General features: G+C 35.4%; 1 protein-coding gene across 2 annotated transcripts in view; it reads left to right on the plus strand.

The window, feature by feature from the left end:
- LOC106096303 (patched domain-containing protein 3) overlaps positions 1 to 23,670 on the plus strand; it is an 80,906-nt gene that overhangs the window by 38,676 nt on the left and 18,560 nt on the right. For both annotated transcript variants that reach the window (XM_059369231.1, XM_013263983.2), the window contains exon 2: positions 22,125 to 22,255. In XM_059369231.1, coding sequence (XP_059225214.1) covers positions 22,125 to 22,255 — 131 coding nt within the window. The remainder of the gene's footprint in view (positions 1 to 22,124; positions 22,256 to 23,670) is intronic.

Here is a 23,670-nt window from a genome sequence, read left to right on the forward strand (position 1 = left end):
TGTTGGATGGGAGGGGGGGAATCATTTAATTTAAATATATTTCAGCAGTAAAAAAACTAAACAGCTGAAGGTGGCATGGCAGCGCACACGCATCATCAGCATAATATATACGCACATATACACACACACATACACATGTACACAAACAAAACAGAGTCGAGCAGGCAAACGCTGCTTGATCGCCAAGGTGATGTCAAGTGGACGTAACAGTTTAATATTTCGATCAGGTATATTTGCCCGTACACCTAATGGATCAATGACGTTTATATATTTCTCAAAAACAAAACAAAACGCATGCTCGCATACTTACACAAATCTCTATCACATATACTATACATATAGATATATGTGTGTGTGTGTGTGTTAATTTCGATGTATCTATGCCGTTTAATTAAACGGTTAAAATTTTAAAGAAATAATTCCAACAATGCCTCCATTCATGCTAGCAGTCAGAATTTGCTATTGAATTGTTGTTGTTGTTTTTGTTTATGTTGATGTTATATTTGTGTCATTAGGCAAAATTTATTGTTATAAATTGTACAATTATAGAATATATAGGAATAATATTATTCGAGGTTCATTGAAATTGAAAATTATACCATGTCTAAATTTTTAAATATGCGAAAAAAAATCACAAAAGACAACTTACCTTGAGTTTTAAATGGCTATTGGATTTAGTTGAAATTCTATTTAGAAGGGTCTATTTTAACCTGCCTACTGTTAAATGAAATATAATACGGTTGAAGCGATCAAATTCTGTACAATTTGATACCAATCCTAGACCACCACTAAGGTGCATTGTATCATATACATTTTTCCGTAAGCTAAACACGTCAACACTTCCTGATTCCTTTTAGCCAATTTCATGTTTGTTTGTCCCCCATTTATTGTGTGATCGACATGCATAAACAAATCTTCACCATTGAACGAAATATTAGACAATTTAACAAGTTCCCTACAGTGGAACCTGTCTCCTTGGGTGAAGACAATATTCCATCCGCAATTACTTTTTTGGGCAACCCAATATTACCCTTAGATCCGCCTTTCTCTGTACCAAAAGTGAAAAGTTCGCTAAACATTTTGTCTGAAATCTATTTTTTTTATTATATTAGGTAAAAACTTTTGTTTCTTTTTATTGATTTACAATTTTTTTTGGATAAAACACATTACAATAACATTTACAATACCTGTATGACCCAAATACCTAGTTCATTCCCATCCGTTTCTGTTACATTTCAATTCCATTACAACTGCATTGATTGTCGATTCATTCACGTTTGTTGTGAAAACCCTGTTCATTTGGTATTTTATGGACGTTTTATAACAAATGTAAACACATTTAAACGCTCGAGAGTTTGGTGTAAGTAATTTCTAAAAATCAATTTTCAATAGACCCGCTTACATGTCTGGCAATTGCCTTATTGGTAGCCATACGGTAATGAATAATTTAATTTAGAAAATTATAAGAAATCATTCGAATGTTATTCGTCGTCGTTGGTGTGTTACTGTAATTGTAAATGAAAGTGAATGGCATGTTTGTAGCTTAAATCATTCTTCGTTTTATAGCAGCCGCATTTTAAGTTTTCTATTTTATTGTTGATATTACCAAAGGGAATAAAAATACTCGTGAATAAATAAAAAATAACAGAAAAATATATGAGTTGGTTAAGTAAAAAAAGTGAAACTATTCCCTGTTTGAATATTTTATGGGATTTCATAAAACTTTTTGATTCATGGAGCCCCAATACGTCTTAGCTAACTTTGGTTTTCAGCCAACAAAATTGTTTCCAGAAATCTTACTACAAAAAATCCTTGGACATAGACATCGCATCGCATCGCTATCGCCAACCCCAAAAACCCCTAAAATAGGTTTATTGGACAATCATGACAATATTGGCTCAAATAAGAGGTATACGGGAGTAGATTGCGAATATGGTCAGGAAAGAGAAATAAGTTTTATCATTTGTTGATAGCGGAAGGGGGCGGACCCTTCCCCGTTACCCAAAAACACCACCCAATATGAAAAGTGGACCGATCGGGACAATATGGATATCAAACGAAAGGCATTGGAGAGTGGAATGCGAATATGGTATACAAATTTGGGTCTAAGTACCTATCGGACCAACCCCAAAATTCCCCCAAATAGACATTTTGGACGTTCATGTTAATATGGGGCCAAAATATGGGTCTCAAATGAAAAGTATTCTACAGTAGATTACAAATACGACATAAAAAATTAGGTCCAAGTAATGGGAGATCCCCCCACCCCCAAATACCCCCAAAAGGGCATATTAGCCGACCATGTCTATATGGAAATCAAATGAAAGGTATTTAGGTGTAGATTAAGAATATGACATCCAGATCTCGGAGATTGGAAGTGAGATTCGATCGACATTTTTTTGCACTCTCACAGTCAAAAAGAAAATATGGTTTCTATTGTTGGGGTCGTGTACCTCGGGGACCGTCCAAAACTCGCCAAATGGGTATATAGACCAATCACGACAATTTAAAGCTCAAACAAAAGGTGCTTGAGAGAAAAAGACGAATTTTATATCCAATTGAAGAGCCATATGTTTGGGGAACTGTCCCATCCGAAAAAAACTCCCTATTATATAAAAGCTATTTGATGTGGAAATTGATTGATTTTCAGGAAATTGATACTCATTTTCGGGACAAAGACTCTGGGGTCCACCCCACCCTCAAACATAACTTATTTACCAACTCAACAGAAAGAGATTTGGGAGTGGAGGGAGTAAGCCCCAGGAACCGAGAATGGACTAACTTCTCACACATCACTCAAACTTTCCGATTCAAGTTTAAACTCAACGATAAGGGACTATTTTTTAAGCCGAGTCCAAATGGTGCCGTGTCGCAGTGTGACACCTTTTTGGGGAGAATGAAGAGGGGATAACCATCGCTTTAAAATTTGTCCGATGTTCTCGCCAGGATTCGATCGCAGGCGTTCAGCATAATAATCGGATATAGGCTACAGTGGTCCCCACACTAAAAAGATATTAGAGAGTTAAAGAAGGCGCGGCGGAGCGGGCCCGGTTTGGCTAGCGATCTATAAAACCAGGAGTCACAACAGTCATACGGACATTAGCAGAGCAATAGTACTGTGAACATGAAAGTTTAGTCATCTTTCGAAACTTATAACAATAGCTGCGATGTCTATATGCCCAAAGTTCTGTTGATCGGGCAATTTATTTTCTGTAATATTTCAAAACTTAAATCTTCTCTTGGTTATTAGCTCGATTATCTTTGAGAAAAAATAACTAAAATAAATTTATTTTACTGTTATCAATCACCGAATTGGTATACATTTTACCTCGAGCAAGAAATTTTCTATAGTCGCTGGTCTACCTACACGACATTAATGCGTTAACCAAATTTTACTTGTTTTCGCCAGCGAAAAAAATAAAAAAATATTTGAATCAACAAAATTAGTTGATCCAATTAATTTTTTAATTGAAACTGCTTCAATCACGAAGATGATAATATTAATTACCGTTTTTGAAAAAGTGATCAAAAAATCTATTTAAAAAAATGCATATTCAATTAAAAAAATTATTGAAATGTTGAAATTTCCAATTGATCAATTGATCCAATTTAAAAATGATTGATATTTTTCGAAATTTCCAATTAATTTTTTAATTGCTTCAATTAAATTAAGTAAAAGCGCGATAAGTTCGGCCGGGCTGAATCTTGGGAACTACATGTAAAGTTTCAGCCAAATCGATCAAAAATTGCGGATTGTAAGGGCTCAAGAAGTCAAATCGGGAATCCGGTTTATATCGGAGCTATATCAGGTTCTAGACCGATTTTGACCGTACTTGGCGCTGTTGTTGCTAGTCGTAACAAAACACTACGTTCAAAGTGTCAGCCAAATGGCTCCTAAGGCTTCCAGGGGCTTAGGAAGTCAAATCGGGCGATCGGTTTATATGGGAGCTATACTAGGTTATGGACCGTACTTAACACAATTGTTGGAAGTCATAGCAGAACATTACATGCAAAATTTCAGCCAAATCGGACAAAAATTGCGGCTTCCAGGGGCTCAAGAAGTCAAATCGGGAGATCGGTTTCTAGGGGACCTATATCAGGTTATGGACCGATTTGAAACGTACTTAACACAGTTTTTGGAAGTCATAACAGAACACCACATGCAAAATTTCAGCCAGATCGGACAAAAATTGCGGCTTCAAGAGGTTCAAGAAGTCAAATCGGGAGATCGGTTTATATGGGAGCTATATCAGATTCTTGACCTATTTGGCCCGTAGTTGACACAGTTATTGGAAGTCATAACGGTACACTACTTGCAAAATTTCAGCCAAATCGAATGAAAATTGAGGCTTCCAGGGGCTTAAGAAATCAAATCTGGAGATCGGTTTATATGGGAGCTATATCTAAATCTGAACCAATGTGGTCCATTTCCAATCCGCAACGATCTACATCGATATTTAATTGAATTTAATTGAATCAATAAATTTTTTAATTGAAAATAGCAAAGTTAAAAAAAAACATATCCAATTAAAAAAAATCGTTGAATCAATTAATTTTTTAACTAAAAAAATTTTATTTTCCATTAAAAATATTTTATCGATTTTTTTCGATGTACCAACTTCAAAATTTCAAAAATTTGTGGATTCTTGGCTTCATTAGGTAACCATAACCACAATCTGTCCCTCAAAACGTTTTTTTTTTTTCAGTTTCCACATGCCATATAACTTTAGAATGCAATAGCGATAAATTACTTAAGTAGGAACTTTTTTCATGGTCATCTTGATTACATGGTCTGCAGACAGAACAATTAACAAGCTTTAAATTTTCGGTTACCCACAAATGGTACTTCATTTATAAAAAAAAAACATTTGGGGAGGACAATTGACTAACTTAATCAAATTATTTACACATTTTACGGTTGGCAATTTTGTTTTTTAATTTAATTTTTGTTTACTTTTCATCAAGTTAATGGCAGAGGGAGTTAATTTTTAAGGTCTATGACAACAACAAAACGACATCCCTAAAAGTTCTTTGACTAATAGGCAAACCTTGGGTTTTGTAGGTTTGTGTCTTAAGTCTTTTAAAGTCTAATTGTGCTTGCCTTATGTGCTGAGTTCTCTCTGTACTTGAGGTGAGCATATGTTGTGAGTGTGAGTGCAGTATTATTGTCACCGTTACTCATTAGGCAAATGAATGGGGCTAAACTATTGTGTGTTTGTGTGTGTGTGCGAGAGTATATTCCAGCATTGTGGTGGGGGAGATTATGGCAAAAGAGAGTGAAATTAATTTGTGTGTTCGTTGACTCTTGCAAATTGCTTTGGTTTTTTTTAGGTTCTTTACCTTGAAATGGTTGTGTTGATGTGTATGTGTGTGTGTGTGAGTGCTTGCTTGCTTTTGTGAATATCAATAAAAGTTTCACCCATTTATATTTTTTGTAAAATTGAAATTCCTTTTTAAGATGCTTATGCCGTTGTCGGGTTTGGTCTTTTTCTTTTTTTGGTTTGTTGTGTTTTAGTATTTTTTACTAGCTTGGCAATTGATTAAATATGCATGTAACCAAACTTGTTTATTCCGGCATAACTGTGTGTGCCGCCTTGCGTGTCATTTTAAATCTGCTCAAGTGTGCGTAAATAGTTTTCTTTCTCGTTGACCCAATTTCCTATTTCTCTTTTAGCTAAACAAAGATACTTGCATATTAAAAACAACACACATAGATAGAGATACCCGCCCGGTCTTAGACAACTTTATGAGCCAGCCACTCAGGCTAAGGCTTAGACTGACTAAGATTTTCGATTTTCGTTTTATGTTTCGCTGCAGTCATTAATTTTGCTTTTATTTTGATTAAGAAAGTAGAAAAGTTTGATAGAAAATAAAAGAAAAATGGCACGTTAACGTTCTCATTAGCCATTTCAAAGCATGATGGGCGATCTAACATGGATAGAAAGTGGACTTGTGGGTTATAGTTTTACAATAGAAAAAAACAGCTAAAGCATAGCTTTTAGCTTAAAATAGAAACAAAACAAAAATTGAAAAAAAAAAAATAACAATGGCAAGAAGACAACAGCTTCTTGTCTCTTATAGCCAACACAGCTAGCCTTAGGAGAACAACACCCATTCGAGGCTGAGCACCATCGCAAATACATGGCCAAGTGTAATTTTAAGTTCAGCTAAACGTTATTGGCTAATAAGTAGATGTAGATAGAATCTATTAGCCAACATGAACAAGCGAAGCCAACTCAACAATAATTTAGCCAAGCTCTAGAGCATTTTAAAGCCATAAAGACATTGAGTGTCAGCTGTTTAGCCTCGACCCAACTTATTAAAGCCAACGACAAACTTAAGACAAAACGTGATTACAGATATATTTATATATAGAAGATAAAAAACAATAATAACACAATTATTTACCATTACATAAGCACTCTAAACAGTAGGTGTGTATGTTGTTCTGTTTTTGTTTATTAAAATTCAATTGTAGCAAATTTAAATGATTTAACCCCCAGCTTGATTGTATACGTACTGGGTCTTTTGAAGCCAATTTTTTTATGTATAAAATTTCTTGCACTGCCTTATGGCATTGTTGTTATGGTCTAAGGCAATGTGACTGTCTCTTTTAAGGTAAATTGATTAAGTTATTGCCAAAAAATTTCATTCACATATATATGTGAATAGCTTGATTTTATTTTGCCCCATTGGTAAATCAATCATATTTTTTCTGGTAATAAAAATGGCAAGGAACAAGAGATTCACACATAAACAACGTAGTTGATATTGCATTGGATTGTTAACCTTAGCTTAAGACGGTCAAGTAACAATGAAATTTGGCCAAAATCCAATGATGATAAGTTTTGGCTTTTGGCCACTTAAATGATTCATAGCAATGCGTAGTGGTATGTAGATTAGAAATTCCAAGAAACATTTTTGTTGCAGTGGGTTTTTTAACACCTAGTTTACTTAAAAAAATCCTAAAATTTTGCTGAAACATCATATGGCAAAAGCTTAATCAAAAATTTGACTAACTCTTTGGTTTCTTGCTTCTTTTGTTATCACCTCACCTACAATAAGTGGCGACAGTGTTGTGTAAAATGTTGGTTATGGCAACTTTATGACAACCTGATCTGCTCATTACGCATGTGGTGAAGCAAATTTTGCAAATAAGCATTTCATTGTTTTTTGTTTGTTTTATGGCTACTCTTAATGAAGTGTGGAACGTTTTCTTAAAAGTTTAAAAAGATATAAAAGTTTAATTGAAAATTAGCAAATTGATGATGCGCAGCCAGCCAAATTACAAATCCAGCTTCAATGGTACAAAAAAGGGGGTTTAAATTACTAAAACATCAAAATTTGGGTTGCCCAAAAAGTAATTGCGGATTTTTCATATAGTCGGCGTTGACAAAAAAAGTATATTTGATTAAAGTTCATTCTAAGTTTTATTAAAAATGCATTTACTTTCGGGGTGGACCGCCAGAAACTTAGTCCCAAATTTTAATATCAGATTCGTATTCTAGTACTGAAAATATATCAGCATAGTGCTGTACGCTCAAATATCATTAATATGAAGCCCATATTGCCATTGGCCTCAAAATTGGATATGAAATTCTTTTTTTTCTCTAATATACTTTTCGTTTGGGTCCCATATTGACATGGTCGGTAAATATGTCCGATTTAGGAGTGTTTGGGGGTTGGGGTGGGCCCTCTAACACTTGATCCGACAATTGGATACCAGATACTTTTTCTTATCCTTAATACCTTTCATTTGAGTTCCATATGGTCGTGATTGGTCTTAATATATATTTGGTTGGTTTTCGGGGTGGGCCGGCCCCTCTAGGTACCCCATCTGAAATTTGGATAACAAATTTGTATTTTAAGGTTACTATAAGAGAGCACACAAAATTTCGCTTTATTCGTACCACCCATCAACGAGATCTCGCGTTTCTGAAAATTAGGGTAACGGGGTGGGTCCGCCCCCTTTAGATATTAAAAAATTTAGTACCCTATGTTCACCACGGCATCATTATGCACTAACAGTGAAAATAGGTTCAGCCGTTTTCGAGTCTATAAGGAACACAAAAACAAACAAACAAACACAAATTGATTTTTATATATAAGAAGATGTTATTGTTTATTCTTTCGGTGTAGACGTGGATGAAAGCGTTGTAAAAATTTTTGGCAAGATTGGTCAAAAAATTCTCTTGCAGTGGCTTAAGAAGTGAAAATCGGCTATATACATATATGGCAGCTATACCTAAATATGAACCGATTTCTATGAAATTCACCAGTGGTGCCAAGAGTCATAATAAAATCCTTCCTGCCAAATTTCGATAGAATCGGTTAACAAATTACCACCATATTGCAATATAAGTCCAAATCGAAAGAACATATATGTGGGAGCTATATCCAAACCGATTTGTTCCAATTTCAATAGGCTTCGTCTCTACTCCAAAGAAAATGTATGTGCCAAATTTGAAGACGATAGTATGAAAATTGCGACCTGTTGTTTGCACACAAATTAACATGGACAGACGGACAGACAGATAGACGGAGGAACAGACGGACATAGCTAAATCGAATCATAAAGTGATTCTAAGTCGATCGGTTTACTTATCAATGGGTCTATTTCTCTGCCTTCTGGGTGTTAAAAACTAATTCACAAAATTATGATACCCTGTACCACAGTGATGGTGTAAAGGGTATAAAAATCAACCCGACCTAATGTATATATTGTTGTTAGCTATTGCTAGAACATTTTTCTCTGGCATCTCTGGGGTTATTTAGATCCCATTTTTTATTATTCTTCCATCCGCTCACAACTTGAATATATATCACTAGGTTTTTTTTATCAATTTTTTTCTCATTTGTTAGCTTACTTATCTCCCTTCACGCTTGTTTCTTAAGTCTTTTGTTTATTTTACATTAATATCTCCTCAGTTCCACAGAAAACCTACTACCCATTGTGAAGGTATTAAAGTTTCGGTTTTTTTGGGGGGTTTCAGCAAATTAATCAACAAAACTTGCATAATTTTTTTTTTTTATTTCAGTTAAAGTAAACAACAACAAAACAAAATTCACATGATCATTGCACATTTTTTTCTTTCTTTTGTTAACCTTACCCTTAAAAGCATTGCCATGAATCATTAAGGTCACACAAGAAAACGCACAATTGTCGCACCAAATGGAAGAAAAGCAAACAAAAAAAAAATTAAAGAGCAATTTATCAATAATATTAAGGAGATTTATATTGTTTAAAAATAAATTTTGATTTAATGAAACTTGATGGAGCAAAAAAGTTGACATGCAACCAAGAAGAAGTAATTACTTAATAATTAAAAAACCCGAATACTTAACAAAAGAATTTAAAAATCTAATCAGATTTCGCTAAAATTTAGAATAGTGAGTTACACAAAGCCTCTCAAAATTGAAAATGGTTATATCTGCCATAAAGACCGATCTACCGATTAAGTTTCTTAAGCCCATAACAGGGGCATTTATAATCCGATTTCGCTGAAATTTGGTAGAGTGAGTTGCAATAGGTCTCAGGATATCCTAACCGAGTATGGTCCACATCAGACCATATTTATATTGCAAATTGCAATTTTGCCCCTATTTCATTAAGGAACAGGGGCAAACTTTTCACACATAAATGAATGCTGTCCAAACACTCCGAGCGGTTGAAGTGTGACATCTCTTTGGGGAGAAGTATTTACATGGCATAATACCTCACAAATGTCACCAGCACTGGAGGGGGTAGGTTAGGTTAGGTAAGTATAGCAGTTCTTTCAGACTCACTTATACAATTTTAGTCCATACCACAGTAGCGACAAGCAAAGGCCTCTGGTGGGAATCGAACCCACGCTACCAACTCGGTTAAAGGGGCGCCTCACAGGAGGGGGCAACCACCTTAGAAAAATGTTTTCTGATGTTCTCGTCAGGAATCGAAACCAGCTATATAGCCATGTCCGTCCGTCCGTCATTCTACAGCCTTCAAAAATTTAGACATTGAGCTGAAATTTGGCACAGATACGTCTTTTTAATGTACCCAGATTAAGTTCTTGAACGGGCCAAATCGGACCATATTTGAATATAGCTGCTATGTAGACCGATCTGCCGATAAAGGATCTAATGCCCACAAATGCTATATTTTTTATCCGATTTCGCTGAAATTTGAAACAGTGAGTAGTTTAAGGCCTCCCGACATCTGACCCAAAATTGGTTCAGATCGGACTATATTTAAAAATAGCTGCCATATAGACCGATCTGTCGATATAGTGTCTGAAGCCCATAGAAGCTTTATTTATGACCCGATTTTGCTGCAATTTGAAACAGTGAGTAGTTTTAGGCCTTCCAACATCCGACTCAAATATGGTCAGATCGGACTATAGATAGATATAGCTGCTATATAGACCGATTTGCCGATAAAGGGTCTGAAGCCCATAAAACATTTGATTTTTATCCGATTTCGCTGAAATTCGAAACACTGAGTTATTATAAAGTGTCTGAAGCCCATAAAAGCTAAATATGGTTCAGATTAGACTATATTTAGATATAGCTGTCATATAGACCGATCCGCCGATAAAGGGTCTGAAACCCATAAAAGCTTTAATTTTTTCCGATTTCGGTAAAATTTTAAACATTGAGTAGTTTTAGGCCTCCCAACATGGGACCAATATATGGTTCAGATCGGACTATATTAAGATATAGCTGCCATATAGACCAATTTGTCGAAAAAGGGTCTGAAGCCCATAAAGCTTTATTTTTTTAACTGATTTCGCTGAAATTTTAAGCAGTGAGTAGTTTTTGGCCTCCCAACATAGGACAAATATATGTTTCAGATCGGACTATATTAAGATATAGGTGCCATATAGACCGATTTCACGATAAAGGGTCTAAAGTCCGTACAATTTTTATTATACCCTCCACCATAGGATGGGGGTATACTAATTTCGTCATTCTGTTTGTAACACCTCAAAATATGCGTCTAAGATCCCATAAAGCATATATATTCTTGATAGTCGTGACATTTTAAGTAGAACTAGACATGTCCGTCCATCCTTCTGTCTGTCGAAAGCACGCTAACTTTTGAAGAAGTAAAGCTAGCCGCTTGAACTTTTGCACAAATACTACTTATTAGTGTAGGTCGGTTGGTATTGTAAATGGGCCATATCGGTCCATGTTTTGATATAGCTGCTATATAAACCGATCTTGGGTCTTGACTTCTTGAGCCTCTAGAGTGCGCAATTCTTATCCGATTGGAATGAAATTTTGCACGACGTGTTTTGTTATGATATCCAACAACTGTGCCAAGTATTGTTCAAATCGGTCCATAACCTGATATAGATGCCATATAAACCGATCTTCGGTCTTGACTTCTTGAGCCTCTAGAAGGCGCAATTATTATCCGATTGGAATGAAATTTTGCACGACGTGTTTTGTTATGGTATCCAATACCTGTGCCAAGTATGGTTCAAATCGGTTCTTTACCTGATATAGCTGCCATATAAACCGATCTTGGGTCTTGATTTCTTGAGCCTCTAGAGTGCGGAATTCTTATCCGATTGGAATGAAATTTTGCACGTCGTGTTTTGTTATGATATCCAATAACTGTGCCAAGTATGGTTCAAATCGGTCCATAACTTGATATAGCTGCCATATAAACCGATCTGGAATCTTGTCTTCTTGAGCCTCTAGAGGTCGCAATTATTATCCGATTTGCCTGAAATTATGTACTACGGATCCTCTCATGACCATCAACATACGTGTTTATTATGATCTGAATCGGTCTATAGCCCGATACAGCTCCCATATAAATCGATATATGTTTTGTTACAAATTTCGATTTGCCGATTTAGAGTCTTAGGTCCATAAAAGCCACATTTATTATCCGATTTTGTGAAATTTGGGACCCTGAGTTATGTAAGGCCCTTCGACATCCTTCTTCAATTTGGCCCAGATCGGTCCAGATTTGGATATAGCTGCCATATAGACCGATCTCTCGATTTAAGCTTTTGGGCCCATAAAAGGCGCATTTATTGTCTGATATCGCCGAAATTTGGGACAGTGAGTTGTGAAATCCTTCTTCAATTTAGCCCAGATCGGTCCAGATTTTAATATAGCTGCCATATTGACCGATCTCTCGATGTAAGGCTTTTGTCCGATGTCGCCGAAATTTGGGACAGTGAGTTAAGTAAGGCCACTCCACATATTTCTGAAATTTGGCTCAGATCGGTTCAGATTTGGATATAGCTGTCATATAGACCTATATCTCAATTTATGGTTTTGGGGCCATAAAAGGCGCATTTATTGTCCGATGTCGCCGAAATTTGGGACAGTGAGTTGTGTTAGGCTCTTCGAAAATTTTTCTGAAACTAAACTTGGCCCAAAGCGGTCCAGATTTGGATATAGCTGCCATATATACCAATATCTCGATTTAAAGTCCTGGCCCCATAAAAGGCGCATTTCTAATCCGATTGACACAGTGTCTTATGTTAGGCTTTACGACATCCGTGTCGTATATGGTTCAGGTCGGTTTATTTTTAGATATAGCAACTAAAAAGACCAATATTGTGTTAAACACAATTGAACAATGACTTGTACTTATTAGTGTTTGGTCCAAATCGGAACATATTTCGTCGATACAGCTGCTATGGGTCATAAGGTATGGATGGATGGATTACATGTATAACCGAGGTGGTGGGTATCCAAAGTTCGGCACGGCCGAACTTTATAACTTTTTACTTGTTTTTTATTTTTTGTTTTTTTTTTTTTTTATTTTTTTATTTCATATTTTTTATTGCTTTGGGTTTTTTAATTCTATAATTTAATTTTGTTATAGGCTTTTTTCTGTTTATTTAACGTTTTTGTTCAATTCATGTTTTGGTTAATTCGTTTTAATTTTGACTTTTTTTGTCACTTTACTTCTTTTATTATTTTTTTTAATTGTTAATGTTTTACAACTTAATCATAAAATAAAAACATATTGTTCTAAATGAAATTCTCTTTATCCCTCAAAGGTTAAAAATGAAATTTCTTGGAACTGACACAGAAATGTGGGTCAAGAAACTCCGGCTAGTTCAAAGCCAAAGAGTCAAAGTTGCATCAAAGAAATGACAATCTAAGGTACTTAAACAAAATGTCATGCTGCAGGCCTAACAAAGGTCACAAACTATGAGTGGATCACCATTGCGTCATGGATAAATGATATGGCAAAATTTCCAAAATAACCAAAAATAACCAAATATAACCAAAAATAACCAAAAATAACACCGAAAGCAATTGAAAACAAAACAAAAAATCTTTTTGGATTCAAAGTTCAAAATACTGCAAATATATTGTGAGGGAGGTGGGGGATTTTTCTGGGGGAAAAAATTGAGTGTCAACTACTTATCATAAACTAGTTTAAATCATAAACCATCAATGAATAACAAATTTTTAATAAACTCCCTTAATTTATTACCCATGTATGGTGGTGGTGTAACAACATGGTAGTTTGTATCGTTATCACCATGATTAGGTGTTTGCTAGTGTGTTGTTTTAATTAGCATCCCCACTTTTTGTCATAGCTGTTTCGAAGATGACGTTGAGCCTCTAAAGTTGCGTACAAATAATTATCATTTGCCATGAATGGGCTAATGACGAAACTTTTTCCACTTAATTTGCTTATTTTCAAAATCATTAAAGCAGACCAGAGACCAAGTCGTGCCAGCAAACACTTCAATTCGCCTATTTTAAGCTCTACAACAGCAGAAATTCAGACGTTTGTGAGATATGAAACCCAAGAAAAAAAAAAGTGTCGCAAATGCCAAAACAAAGTTCATTATCAAAATAAAGGTAGACTTGTGCAGCTGGTGGTAATGAAATAAATTGTGGACGCAAGACACGGGATGCTTAAATGCTCGCTCGCTTGTTGCTCTGCCAAGTCAACTAAACACTTAGATTGCCCGATGGGGGGGGGGGGCAGAATTAGTGACGTCTACCTAGATGCATAAAATGAATGAATGGCCGACTTGTGGCTGGGTGATTGATTTAGATGGCTGGCTGGCTGATTGTCTGTCTGCCTGCTGCTAGTTGGTGGCATAACTGCTAATGGAAAAAGTTAGCAAGTGCCAGCTAGTTGAGCCGACTTGAAGTACACCCACCCTCAAAGATAGCTTGACAAAAAAAATTCAAAATTAGTACAAAATTAACTAAAAATAAGTAAAAACATATCAACATCTTGGGTATGCACTACCATGGATTCTGTGATTGATACAAAATTCAACCACCACCCCTATAAAAGATATCAATGCAAATTTTCAAGCGCATAGCTGTATTTCTTCGAGCATCACCCTGCTATCGACAATCGGACGAACGATCATGGCTCAAACGGCTCAAATTGTAAAGATGGTCAACACAATTGACATCTCTCTATAACCTTCTACCCTGTAGGGTAGTCGAATGCTCCTCCTGCCTCGCCAACCAAATAGCAATGCAATATCACTTGTATCATTCCATTATTCCACCATTATGAGGAGCAGCATCATGGGCAATTGTGTTCAAAAGTGTACTCGTGTAATTGAGTTTTGATGTTTAGCTCTTTAGGGGGCCTTTTTTGTGTGTAAAACCGCTCCGCTGCATTCATCTTTGCCTTTGTCACAATTCACAATTTCCATTGGTATTGTAGCATTTGCCTCTTGACTGACTGTAGTTCATGTTTGAATTTAATAATTTCGTTTTTTTTTTTTAGATTTTTATTTATTTGAAAAACGCTGTCTTACTCTAGTCTCGGTTTTACTACTTAACCACATTTGTTGATATATAACAATTTAGTCAGTTTAACTGACTAGCTGACTGACAGACAGACAGACGTACTTTCAGAGGGGCTGCCATAGATTTACAAATATTTTAGTGCGTTTTGCTTTTTTGCTATTGCCGACATTAGTTTTGAGTTCAGGGAGATGACGTGCTTAAATTAAAATGTGTTTAAACTTAAAACGCAAAGTTCGAGTTATACGAAAAAGGGCATACAGACAAAGTGTGATGTACATTAGACCAGCTTACCAACTAACAAAAAATAAATCATTGTTATTGCAGCCTTCTACAAATTAAATGACCTCGATCTATTTTATTAGGGACATGAAACATTATTTTGTAGAAAACCATAAAAAAGTTGAAGAAATCAAATTTAAGAAATTCATAGAAGAACTGTTAGTGAAATTTCAAAAAAAGAAAAATAAATAAAAACATAAATAATTAAAAAAAAAATAAAAAAAAAATAAAAATAAAAAAAATTAAAAAAAAAATAAAATACAAAAAAATAATCAGAAAAAAAACAAATTTGAAACAAGTAGTGCAAAGTTCGTACGGGCCGAATCTTATATACCCACCATGGATCGCATTTGTCAAGTTCTTTGCCCGATATCTCTTTATAGGGAAACCAATGATAATGGATAAGAATTTCTATGCTATTGGAGCTATACCAAGTTATAAACCGATATTTGCCTTAACTGTTGAAGACCAAACTGGAAGTCATTATTCAAATTTTCAGCAAAATCGGACAAGAATTATGCCCTCGATAGGCCCAGGAAGTATAATCGAAAGATCGGTTTATATGGGAGTTATATTAGGTTAGAAACCGATTTAGACCATAGTTGGCACAGTTGTTGGAAGTCATAACAAAACACTTCGTGCAAAATTTCATCTACATCGGGAAATAATTGCGCCCTCTAGCGGCGCAAGAAATCAAGATCTGAGATCAGCTTACATGGGAGCTATATCAGGTAAAGAACTGATTTGGACCATACTTGGTACAGTTGTTGAAAGTTAAAACAAAATACTTCATGCAAAATGTCAGCCAAATCGGATTAAAATTGCACCCTCTGGTTGCTCAAGAAGTCAAGATCCGAGATCGGTTTATATGGCAGCTATATGCGGTTATGGACCTATTTAAACAATACTTGGCACATTCGTTGGAAGTCATAACGAAACAAAAATTGCAAATTTTGCCCATTAACATTCCACTAAGGAACAGGGGCAAACTTCTCACATATCAATGAGTGCAGTCCGATTCAAGCTTAAGCTCAATGATAAGGGGCCTCCTCTTTATTGCCGAGTCCGAACGGCGTGCCACAGTGCGACACCTCTTTGGTGAGAAGTTTTACATGGCATAGTACCTCACAAATGTTGCCAGCATTAGGAGGGGAAAACCACCGCTGAAAATTTTTTTCTGATGGTTTCACCAGGATTCGAACCCAGGCGTTCAGCTACATAGGTGGACATGCTAACCTCTGCGCTACGGTGGCCTCCAGTCATAACGTCATGACGAAACACGTCATGCAAAATGTCAGGCAAATCGGGTAAAAATTGCGCCCCCTGGCGGCTCAAGAAGTCAAGACCCCAGATCGGTTTATACGATAGCTGTATCAGGTTATGGACCGATTTAAACCACATTTAGCACAGTGGTTGAAAGTCATAACAAATCATGTCTTGCAAAATTTCAGCCAAATCGGATAATAATTGCGCCCTCTGGTGGCTCAAGAAGTCAAAATTCAAGATCGGTTTGTATAGCAGCTATATCAAGTTATGGACAGATTTGAACTATACTAAGCAAAGTAATTGGAAGTCATAACTAAACACGTAATGCAAAACTTCATCAAAATCGGATAATAATTGAGCCCTCTAGTGGCTCAAGAAGTCTAGATTCAAGATGGGTTTATATGGCAGCTATACCAGTTTATGGACCGAAACACGGCAGAACAAAACACGGCATGCAAAATTTCAACAAAATCGGATAAGAATTGCGCCCTCTAGTGGCTCAAGAAGTTAAGATCCAAGATCGATTTACATGGCAGCTAGATCGACCTAAAATGTCATGACGATCAAGAATACATATATACTTTATGGGGTCTTAGACGAATATTTCGAGTAGTTAGAAACAGAATGACGAAATTAGTATATCACCCTCCTATGGTGTAGGGTATAAAATTAAAAAAAAAAATACAAAAATAAAAACAAGTAAAAACGTGTTAAGTTCGGGCTTACTGAAGTTGGGATACCCACCACCAAGAATTAAATAATCATCCTATTTGATTATAACCCCACTACTACATCCACAGTTGTATCTAAATAGGGGATGGACTCGATCATATTTTAATCAGGTCTCGAGAACTCGTATACAAGTAACAGTTTAAACAAAATCAGGCAAGGAATCCGCTTTTTATAAGATTAAGACCCTAATTTGGAAGATCGGTCTATATGACAGCTATATCTATATAGTCTGTTCTGATTCATATTTGGGTCTGATGTCGGCAGCTATATCCAAATATAGTCCGACCTGAACCATATTTAGGTCGGATGTCGGTAGGCTTAAAACAACTCACTGTTTCAAATTTCAGATCGGTCTATATAGCAGCTATATCCGAATAGGGTTCCGATTTGGCCCGTTCAAGAACTTAACCTGCGTGCAGCAAAAAAGGTATCTGTACCAAATTTCAGCTCAATATCTCAATTTTTGAAGGCTGTAGAGTGATTACAACAGACGAACGGACAGACAGATGGACATCGTTAAATCGTCTAAGAATTTTACGACGATCCGAAATATATACACTTTGTAAAGTCGAAAATTTATATTTCTAAGTGTTGCAAATGGAATGACTAATTGAATATACCCCCTATCCTATGGTGGTGGGTATAAAAATGTAAAAAATAAATATAATTTATTTTTTTTGCGTTTTAATGAGATGTTGTTTAGCTTTAGATCACTTACTTCAACGCTTCCATTCAACAGTTTTGCAAAAGTGTGTGTTATGATCGACCGTTTGTGATGCATCCCCCCCTTTGGATTACCGGTACGTTCCCATAGGATTTTTTCAAATGGATTGAATGAAAATTGTTTGTTCTGTTACCATCTAAAAATTTAATATAACATTTCTAACCTACTTCCTATAAAACATCAAATCACACAAAACGTTAACTAGGTCTTCCCCAATTGGCGCATGCCATAAAATAAGCCAAGGTTAGTGTTCCAACATTTTATCAAATGAACTACAACAAATATGATTATCAAGTCATAGGGATTTAAATTTTGTGTGAAGCGTGACCCACTCTATGGTACATAGACCTTTGGAAATATGTAGCTCATCATATTTAAAGATATTTATTTGCCCATATATATTTAAAGTCATGTTTGTGCTACGTTTGAGTACAATGGGATTAATATGAAAAAAAAAACAAAAATGCTGCCGCATGCACCATGACTATGATGATGATGATGGTGATGATGGCGATGGCTATGCTACTCCCCTCGCATGAAATCCATTTCAGTTCATTGGCGAATTTGCTTGACTGTCAGTCAGTGTCGCTGATGAGATGATTGTTTTGTTTTTATTTGCTATATGCTTTATTAAATATATCAATTGGGATTTAAAGTCAATTATTGTTAAGGTAGGTAGGGCCCAGCTCTTCGAAAACCATCACAACCACAAAGCAAGGTTAATGACTGTGATAATATTAAATTAAGCCTAAACTAAAGTTATGCCGCCATAAAACTCATCGATTTATCTTCAACAACAATAGAAAAACTGGTTCTAATAACCACAAAAATAATAGGATTAAGGCATGTTTCTTATTCAAAACAAATAAAGTGGCTAATGATAGGTTATAAATGACCTTAAAGATTCTTTAAAGAATATGGTGTCCAATTGTATGAATGCAATGGATAAAACAGTTTAGCCCTTAGTATGGTGTATTGCGAGTATATAGATTTTTAAAATATTTTTGCAAAAATTTCCTAAGCAAAAATTAAAATTCTAAAAATGTCCAACAATGTTTTTTTAAAAGTTTCTTCGAAATTGCTTTTTTATACCCTCCACCATAGGATGGGTGTATACTAATTTCTTCATTCTGTTTGTAACTCATCGAAATATTCGTCTAAGACCCCATAAAGTATCTATATTCTTGATTGTCATGATATTTAAGTCGATCTAGCCATGACCGCCTGTCCGTCTGTCTGTCGAAAGCCCGCTAACTTTCGAAGGAATAAAGCTAGCCGCTTGAAATTTTGCGCAAATAGGTCTTATTTGATCGGTTGGGATTGTAAATGGGCCATATCAGTCCATGTTTTGATATAGCCGCCATATAAACCGATCTTGGATCTTGACTTCTTGAGCAACCAGAGGGTGCAATTTTTATCCAATTTGGCTGAAAATTTGTATGAGGTGATTTGACACAATAACTGTGTCAAATATAGTTCAAATCGTTCCATAACCAGACATAGCTGTCATATAAACCGATCTTGAATCTTGATTTCTTGAGCCACTATAGGGCGCAATTTTTATCCGTTTTGGCTGAAATTTGGCATGACGTGTTTTGATATTAATTCCAATAACTGTGTCAAATATGGTTCAAATAGGCTCAGAACTTGATATATTGGGTTGCCCAAAAAGTAATTGCGGATTTTTTAGAAGAAAGTAAATGCATTTTTATTAAAACTTAGAATGAACTTTAATCAAATATACTTTTTTTACACTTTTTTTCTAAAGCAAGCTAAAAGCTGATAACTGACAGAAGAAAGAATGCAATTACAGAGTCACAAGCTGTGAAAAAATTTGCCAACGCCGACTATATGAAAAATCCGCAATTACTTTTTGGGCAACCCAATAGCTGCCACATTAACCATTCTGGGATCTTGACTTTTTGAGCCTCTAGAAGGCCCAATTATAATCCGATTTGGATGAAATTTTGCATTAGGTGTTGTGTTACGACTTCCAATAACTATGCCAAATATGATTCAAATCGGTCCATAACCTGATATAGCTGCCATATAATCCGATCTTGAATCTTGACTTCTTGAGCCTCTTATTATCCGATTTGGCTGAAATTTTATACAACGGCTTCTCCCAAGACCTTCAATATATGTGTCAAATATGGTCTGAATCGATCTAAAGCCTGATACAGCTCCCTTTTAAACCGATCTCTCTTTTTTACTTCTTGAGCCCATAAAGGGCCCAATTCTTATTCGACTTGCTGAAATTTTACACAATGACTTCTACTATGGTCTCCAATATTCAATTCATTTGTGGTCCGAATTGGACCGTAACTTGATATAGCTCCAATAGCACAGCAATTCTTTTCCTTTATCCTTTGTTTACCTAAAAAGGGATGCGATCCATGGTGGAGGGTATATAAGATTCGGCCCGCAAAACTAAGCACGCTTTTACTTGTTTTTAATTTTTATTTTTTTGTTAGTTTTATTTTTCAATTTTTATTTCTTTAATTTTTAAAATTTTTCTCTACTTATATTTTAAAAGATTTTTTTTTTAATTTTAGTTTTTTTTTGGGTTGCCCAAAAAGTAATTGCGGATTTTTCATATAGTCGGCGTTGACAAATTTTTTCACAGCTTGTGACTCTGTAATTGCATTCTTTCTTTTGTCAGTTATCAGCTGTTACTTTTAGCTTGCTTTAGAAAAAAAAATGTAAAAAAAGTATATTTGATTAAAGTTCATTCTAATTTTTATTAAAAATGCATTTACTTTCTTTAAAAAATCCGCAATTACTTTTTGGGCAACCCAATATTTCTTTGCTATTTTTTTAATTTTAATTTTTTGTGATTTTTATTTTTTAATTTTTTTTTCTATATTTTTGTTTTTATTTATTTTAATATGTAGATAATTTTGTCAATTTTAATCTTCATTGAAATAAAAAAATTCAAAATTTGAATGCGTGATTTTCTCAATTATTTAAATGATTGCCGATGCAGGACTCCGCGGGCTTAAATCCCTCTTAATATCTCGCGACATGTAAACCACCTCTGCACCGATTACTCATTACTTCGTATGTAGGTGTATGCGCCGTTTACACCATGTGCCTGAGTCCAGTTGTTCTCTCTACACAGCAGTCGCTACATTACGAATGACGCGTTTAGGTCTCTCAACATCAACCATGGCTCTCCAGCTATCCCCCCCGCTGCTAATTTGTGTTGTTCCGCTCTTTTCTCTCGTATCTCCTTCTCTAGGTGTGTCCACAACACGTCTACACTTTCGTCATACTTCATAGTGCTCTCTTTATAGAACAGTTGTTACCTTGTCAAATCCTCGTCAAGATCTCTCTTCTCTGACCTTCTAGCTATTCTCGGCTGCTGTTCATGTGCACTGTTCAATTTTCCGCTTCTATACCGCCTAACGTTTTCGGTAGTCGCTTTCTCTGTCGAACACATTAGAGTGTAATGTGCGTCATATTTTACTCGTAGATACAGAACGGTGAGCTGCATTCTACTATTTTGTGTAGATATATGCAAAAGTATCCGTCTTTAAATCAACTTTCTTTTTGCTGATCCAATGGTGTGTGTTGAGAATCAGGCAAAAGTCCAAATGCCTCACCTATCATCATTTCATTTGAAATGACAAATAGTAAGTGTGTCCTGACGTATATCTTAATAAGTGAATTCTAGTTGAGTCTTCAGCTTTGCGTGCGTCATTCATACTTCTTCTTTATCTTATGTTTGTTACAAAATTATAAAAATTGCACATATTGACATATTTTGTGGTATGGGTTTTTTAGTGAGATTGTTTTTGCCATAATAAGTTAAAAAAAAAAAACAAATCCCCGTTAAAAAAAAAATAATTGTTTTTAATCTCTTCATCACCCTTGACTAAGAAGACAACAATTTGTTAACATTAATTTAACTCACATTCGCCATGATTTCAGTTTTTTTTTTTTTTTTGCAAACATAAGTTTTTGTGCAACACTTTGGTGTTACAATTTGCGTTTGCGTTTTTCCCATTCCCTTTGATAAAACATGAAAATGATTGTGCACATGTCAAAAGCTTAAACATTTGCTGAAAACATTAATGGAACCCTTAATCACTGAGCCCACTTGACAGCCATGTAATGAATGTAAAGCAATGTCATAAAGAGAGGGAAAATGTCAAAACCTACTACAGCTACAACATACGTTTGCAAAAACTTTGGCTAAATGCGAAATCTCTTAATCTTAATGTAACAAGTCATTAATGACATGGCTTAGCCTTCAGACTCCCTATACTACTTGTATATAAAATATTTTATAATTTTATGTTTTTTATATCTTTTCTTTACATTTTACTGTGTTATTAATTGTTGTTGCATTGTTTTTTTTTTTTGTTTTTCTTTGCAGATGACTTGTGGCATTTCTTGTGTGGACAAAACTCTGAATAAAACATTTTTCCATTTGGGTAAATTCATTGCCAAGCATCCGGGTTATTTTATAATCGTGCCAACATTATTAACTCTACTATGTATAACGGGGTAAGTTGTCAAGAGATGTTTGCAGATAATTTGAAATTTTTAAAAATTCATTTTGCTTTTATGGGATTTTTTTTGCTACCAATCCATTGCAAACAATGCGATGGGAAATGTCCTAATTATAAAAATGTATTTATGTGTGTTTGACTTTGTGAAATAGTTGTAAATGATGGGAGGAAATGAGAGCATTTTTATGGCTAAACAGACCATTGATTAGACCATATAAGGGATTGGAGATATAGACTTAAGTTACAAATATTTTGTTTTTTATTTTATGTTTTACGATAATAAATAAATTTAAAACCAAGACAAATGGTTATTAACCTAAACCAATGGCAGTTGGGGCTCAAATAAAAGGAATTTGAGAGTAGAGCACGATGGTGATATTTTTGCGTGGGTGGCCGCCCCACCCTACACACCCCTCAAAGTGGTCATAATTGTGGACTATGGGAAAAAGGGACTCAAATCTGATATCTGTCTTATGGCCAAGTGTTTTTTAGGGACGCCTCACCTCATTAACTCCCTCCTTAAGCACACATATTTATGTGGCTCAAATGTGGTTTTTGGGAGTAGAGTATGAATCTGATATCCACTTTCAGGGCAGAGGGTTGGGCTACTCCTATCCACCACCAAAACCAAGAGTATGAAGTAGATAAAACATCCCAACTTTAATCAAAAACGCCACATCTCGAAATTTGTGGGGCGATTTAAGCCAATTGTAGTTTGTTTATATTAACTCAAAAACAGAAATTCGGTATCCTTATTTAGGGTGGATATCTAGGGGGGACCGCGCAAACCCTAAAGCCTGCCAAATGGAAATATAAACCAATAATAGCAATATGGGTCTCAAATGAAAGGTATTTGGGACTAGAGCACGAATCTGATTTGTGGGGGTCCACCTCACCCCCAAAAAGTCATTGTGCAAAATGTCACCCAAATCGGATAAGAATTATGCCTTATAATGGCTGAAGAAAATGGTTTATATAGGAGCCAGGGACGTAGTGAGGAAGGGATTGTTCTCGGGCCGAGAAGAAGATATGTTGAAATCATAAAACTAGAGCAAAAATGAGCGCAAATGAAATAATTTCATCAAAATACTGAAGCTGATTCGAAATTTTCAATACAACTAAGATATTCGCAAACACAACCAACTTTGAAGGCTTTGAAATATTCGGCTCGGCCTATAAATACTATTGATTTGACAATTAGAACAAAATTCAGGTCTGACTTTGTTACCAAATGTCACCGCCGATGTGTTAGTTCATCCAATATATAGTATTTCATGTAACAGAAGAGTTTTGGCAATTTTCGATTTTGAAAAAATGTTCGGGTGGGCCCCCGCAATATAAAATCCTGGCTACCGCCCTGATAGTAGCTGATATAAGATTACAAACCGATTCAGACCATATTTAGCACGC

Source organism: Stomoxys calcitrans, chromosome 5 (assembly GCF_963082655.1).
Source record: "Stomoxys calcitrans chromosome 5, idStoCalc2.1, whole genome shotgun sequence".
Lineage (NCBI taxonomy): Eukaryota > Metazoa > Arthropoda > Insecta > Diptera > Muscidae > Stomoxys > Stomoxys calcitrans.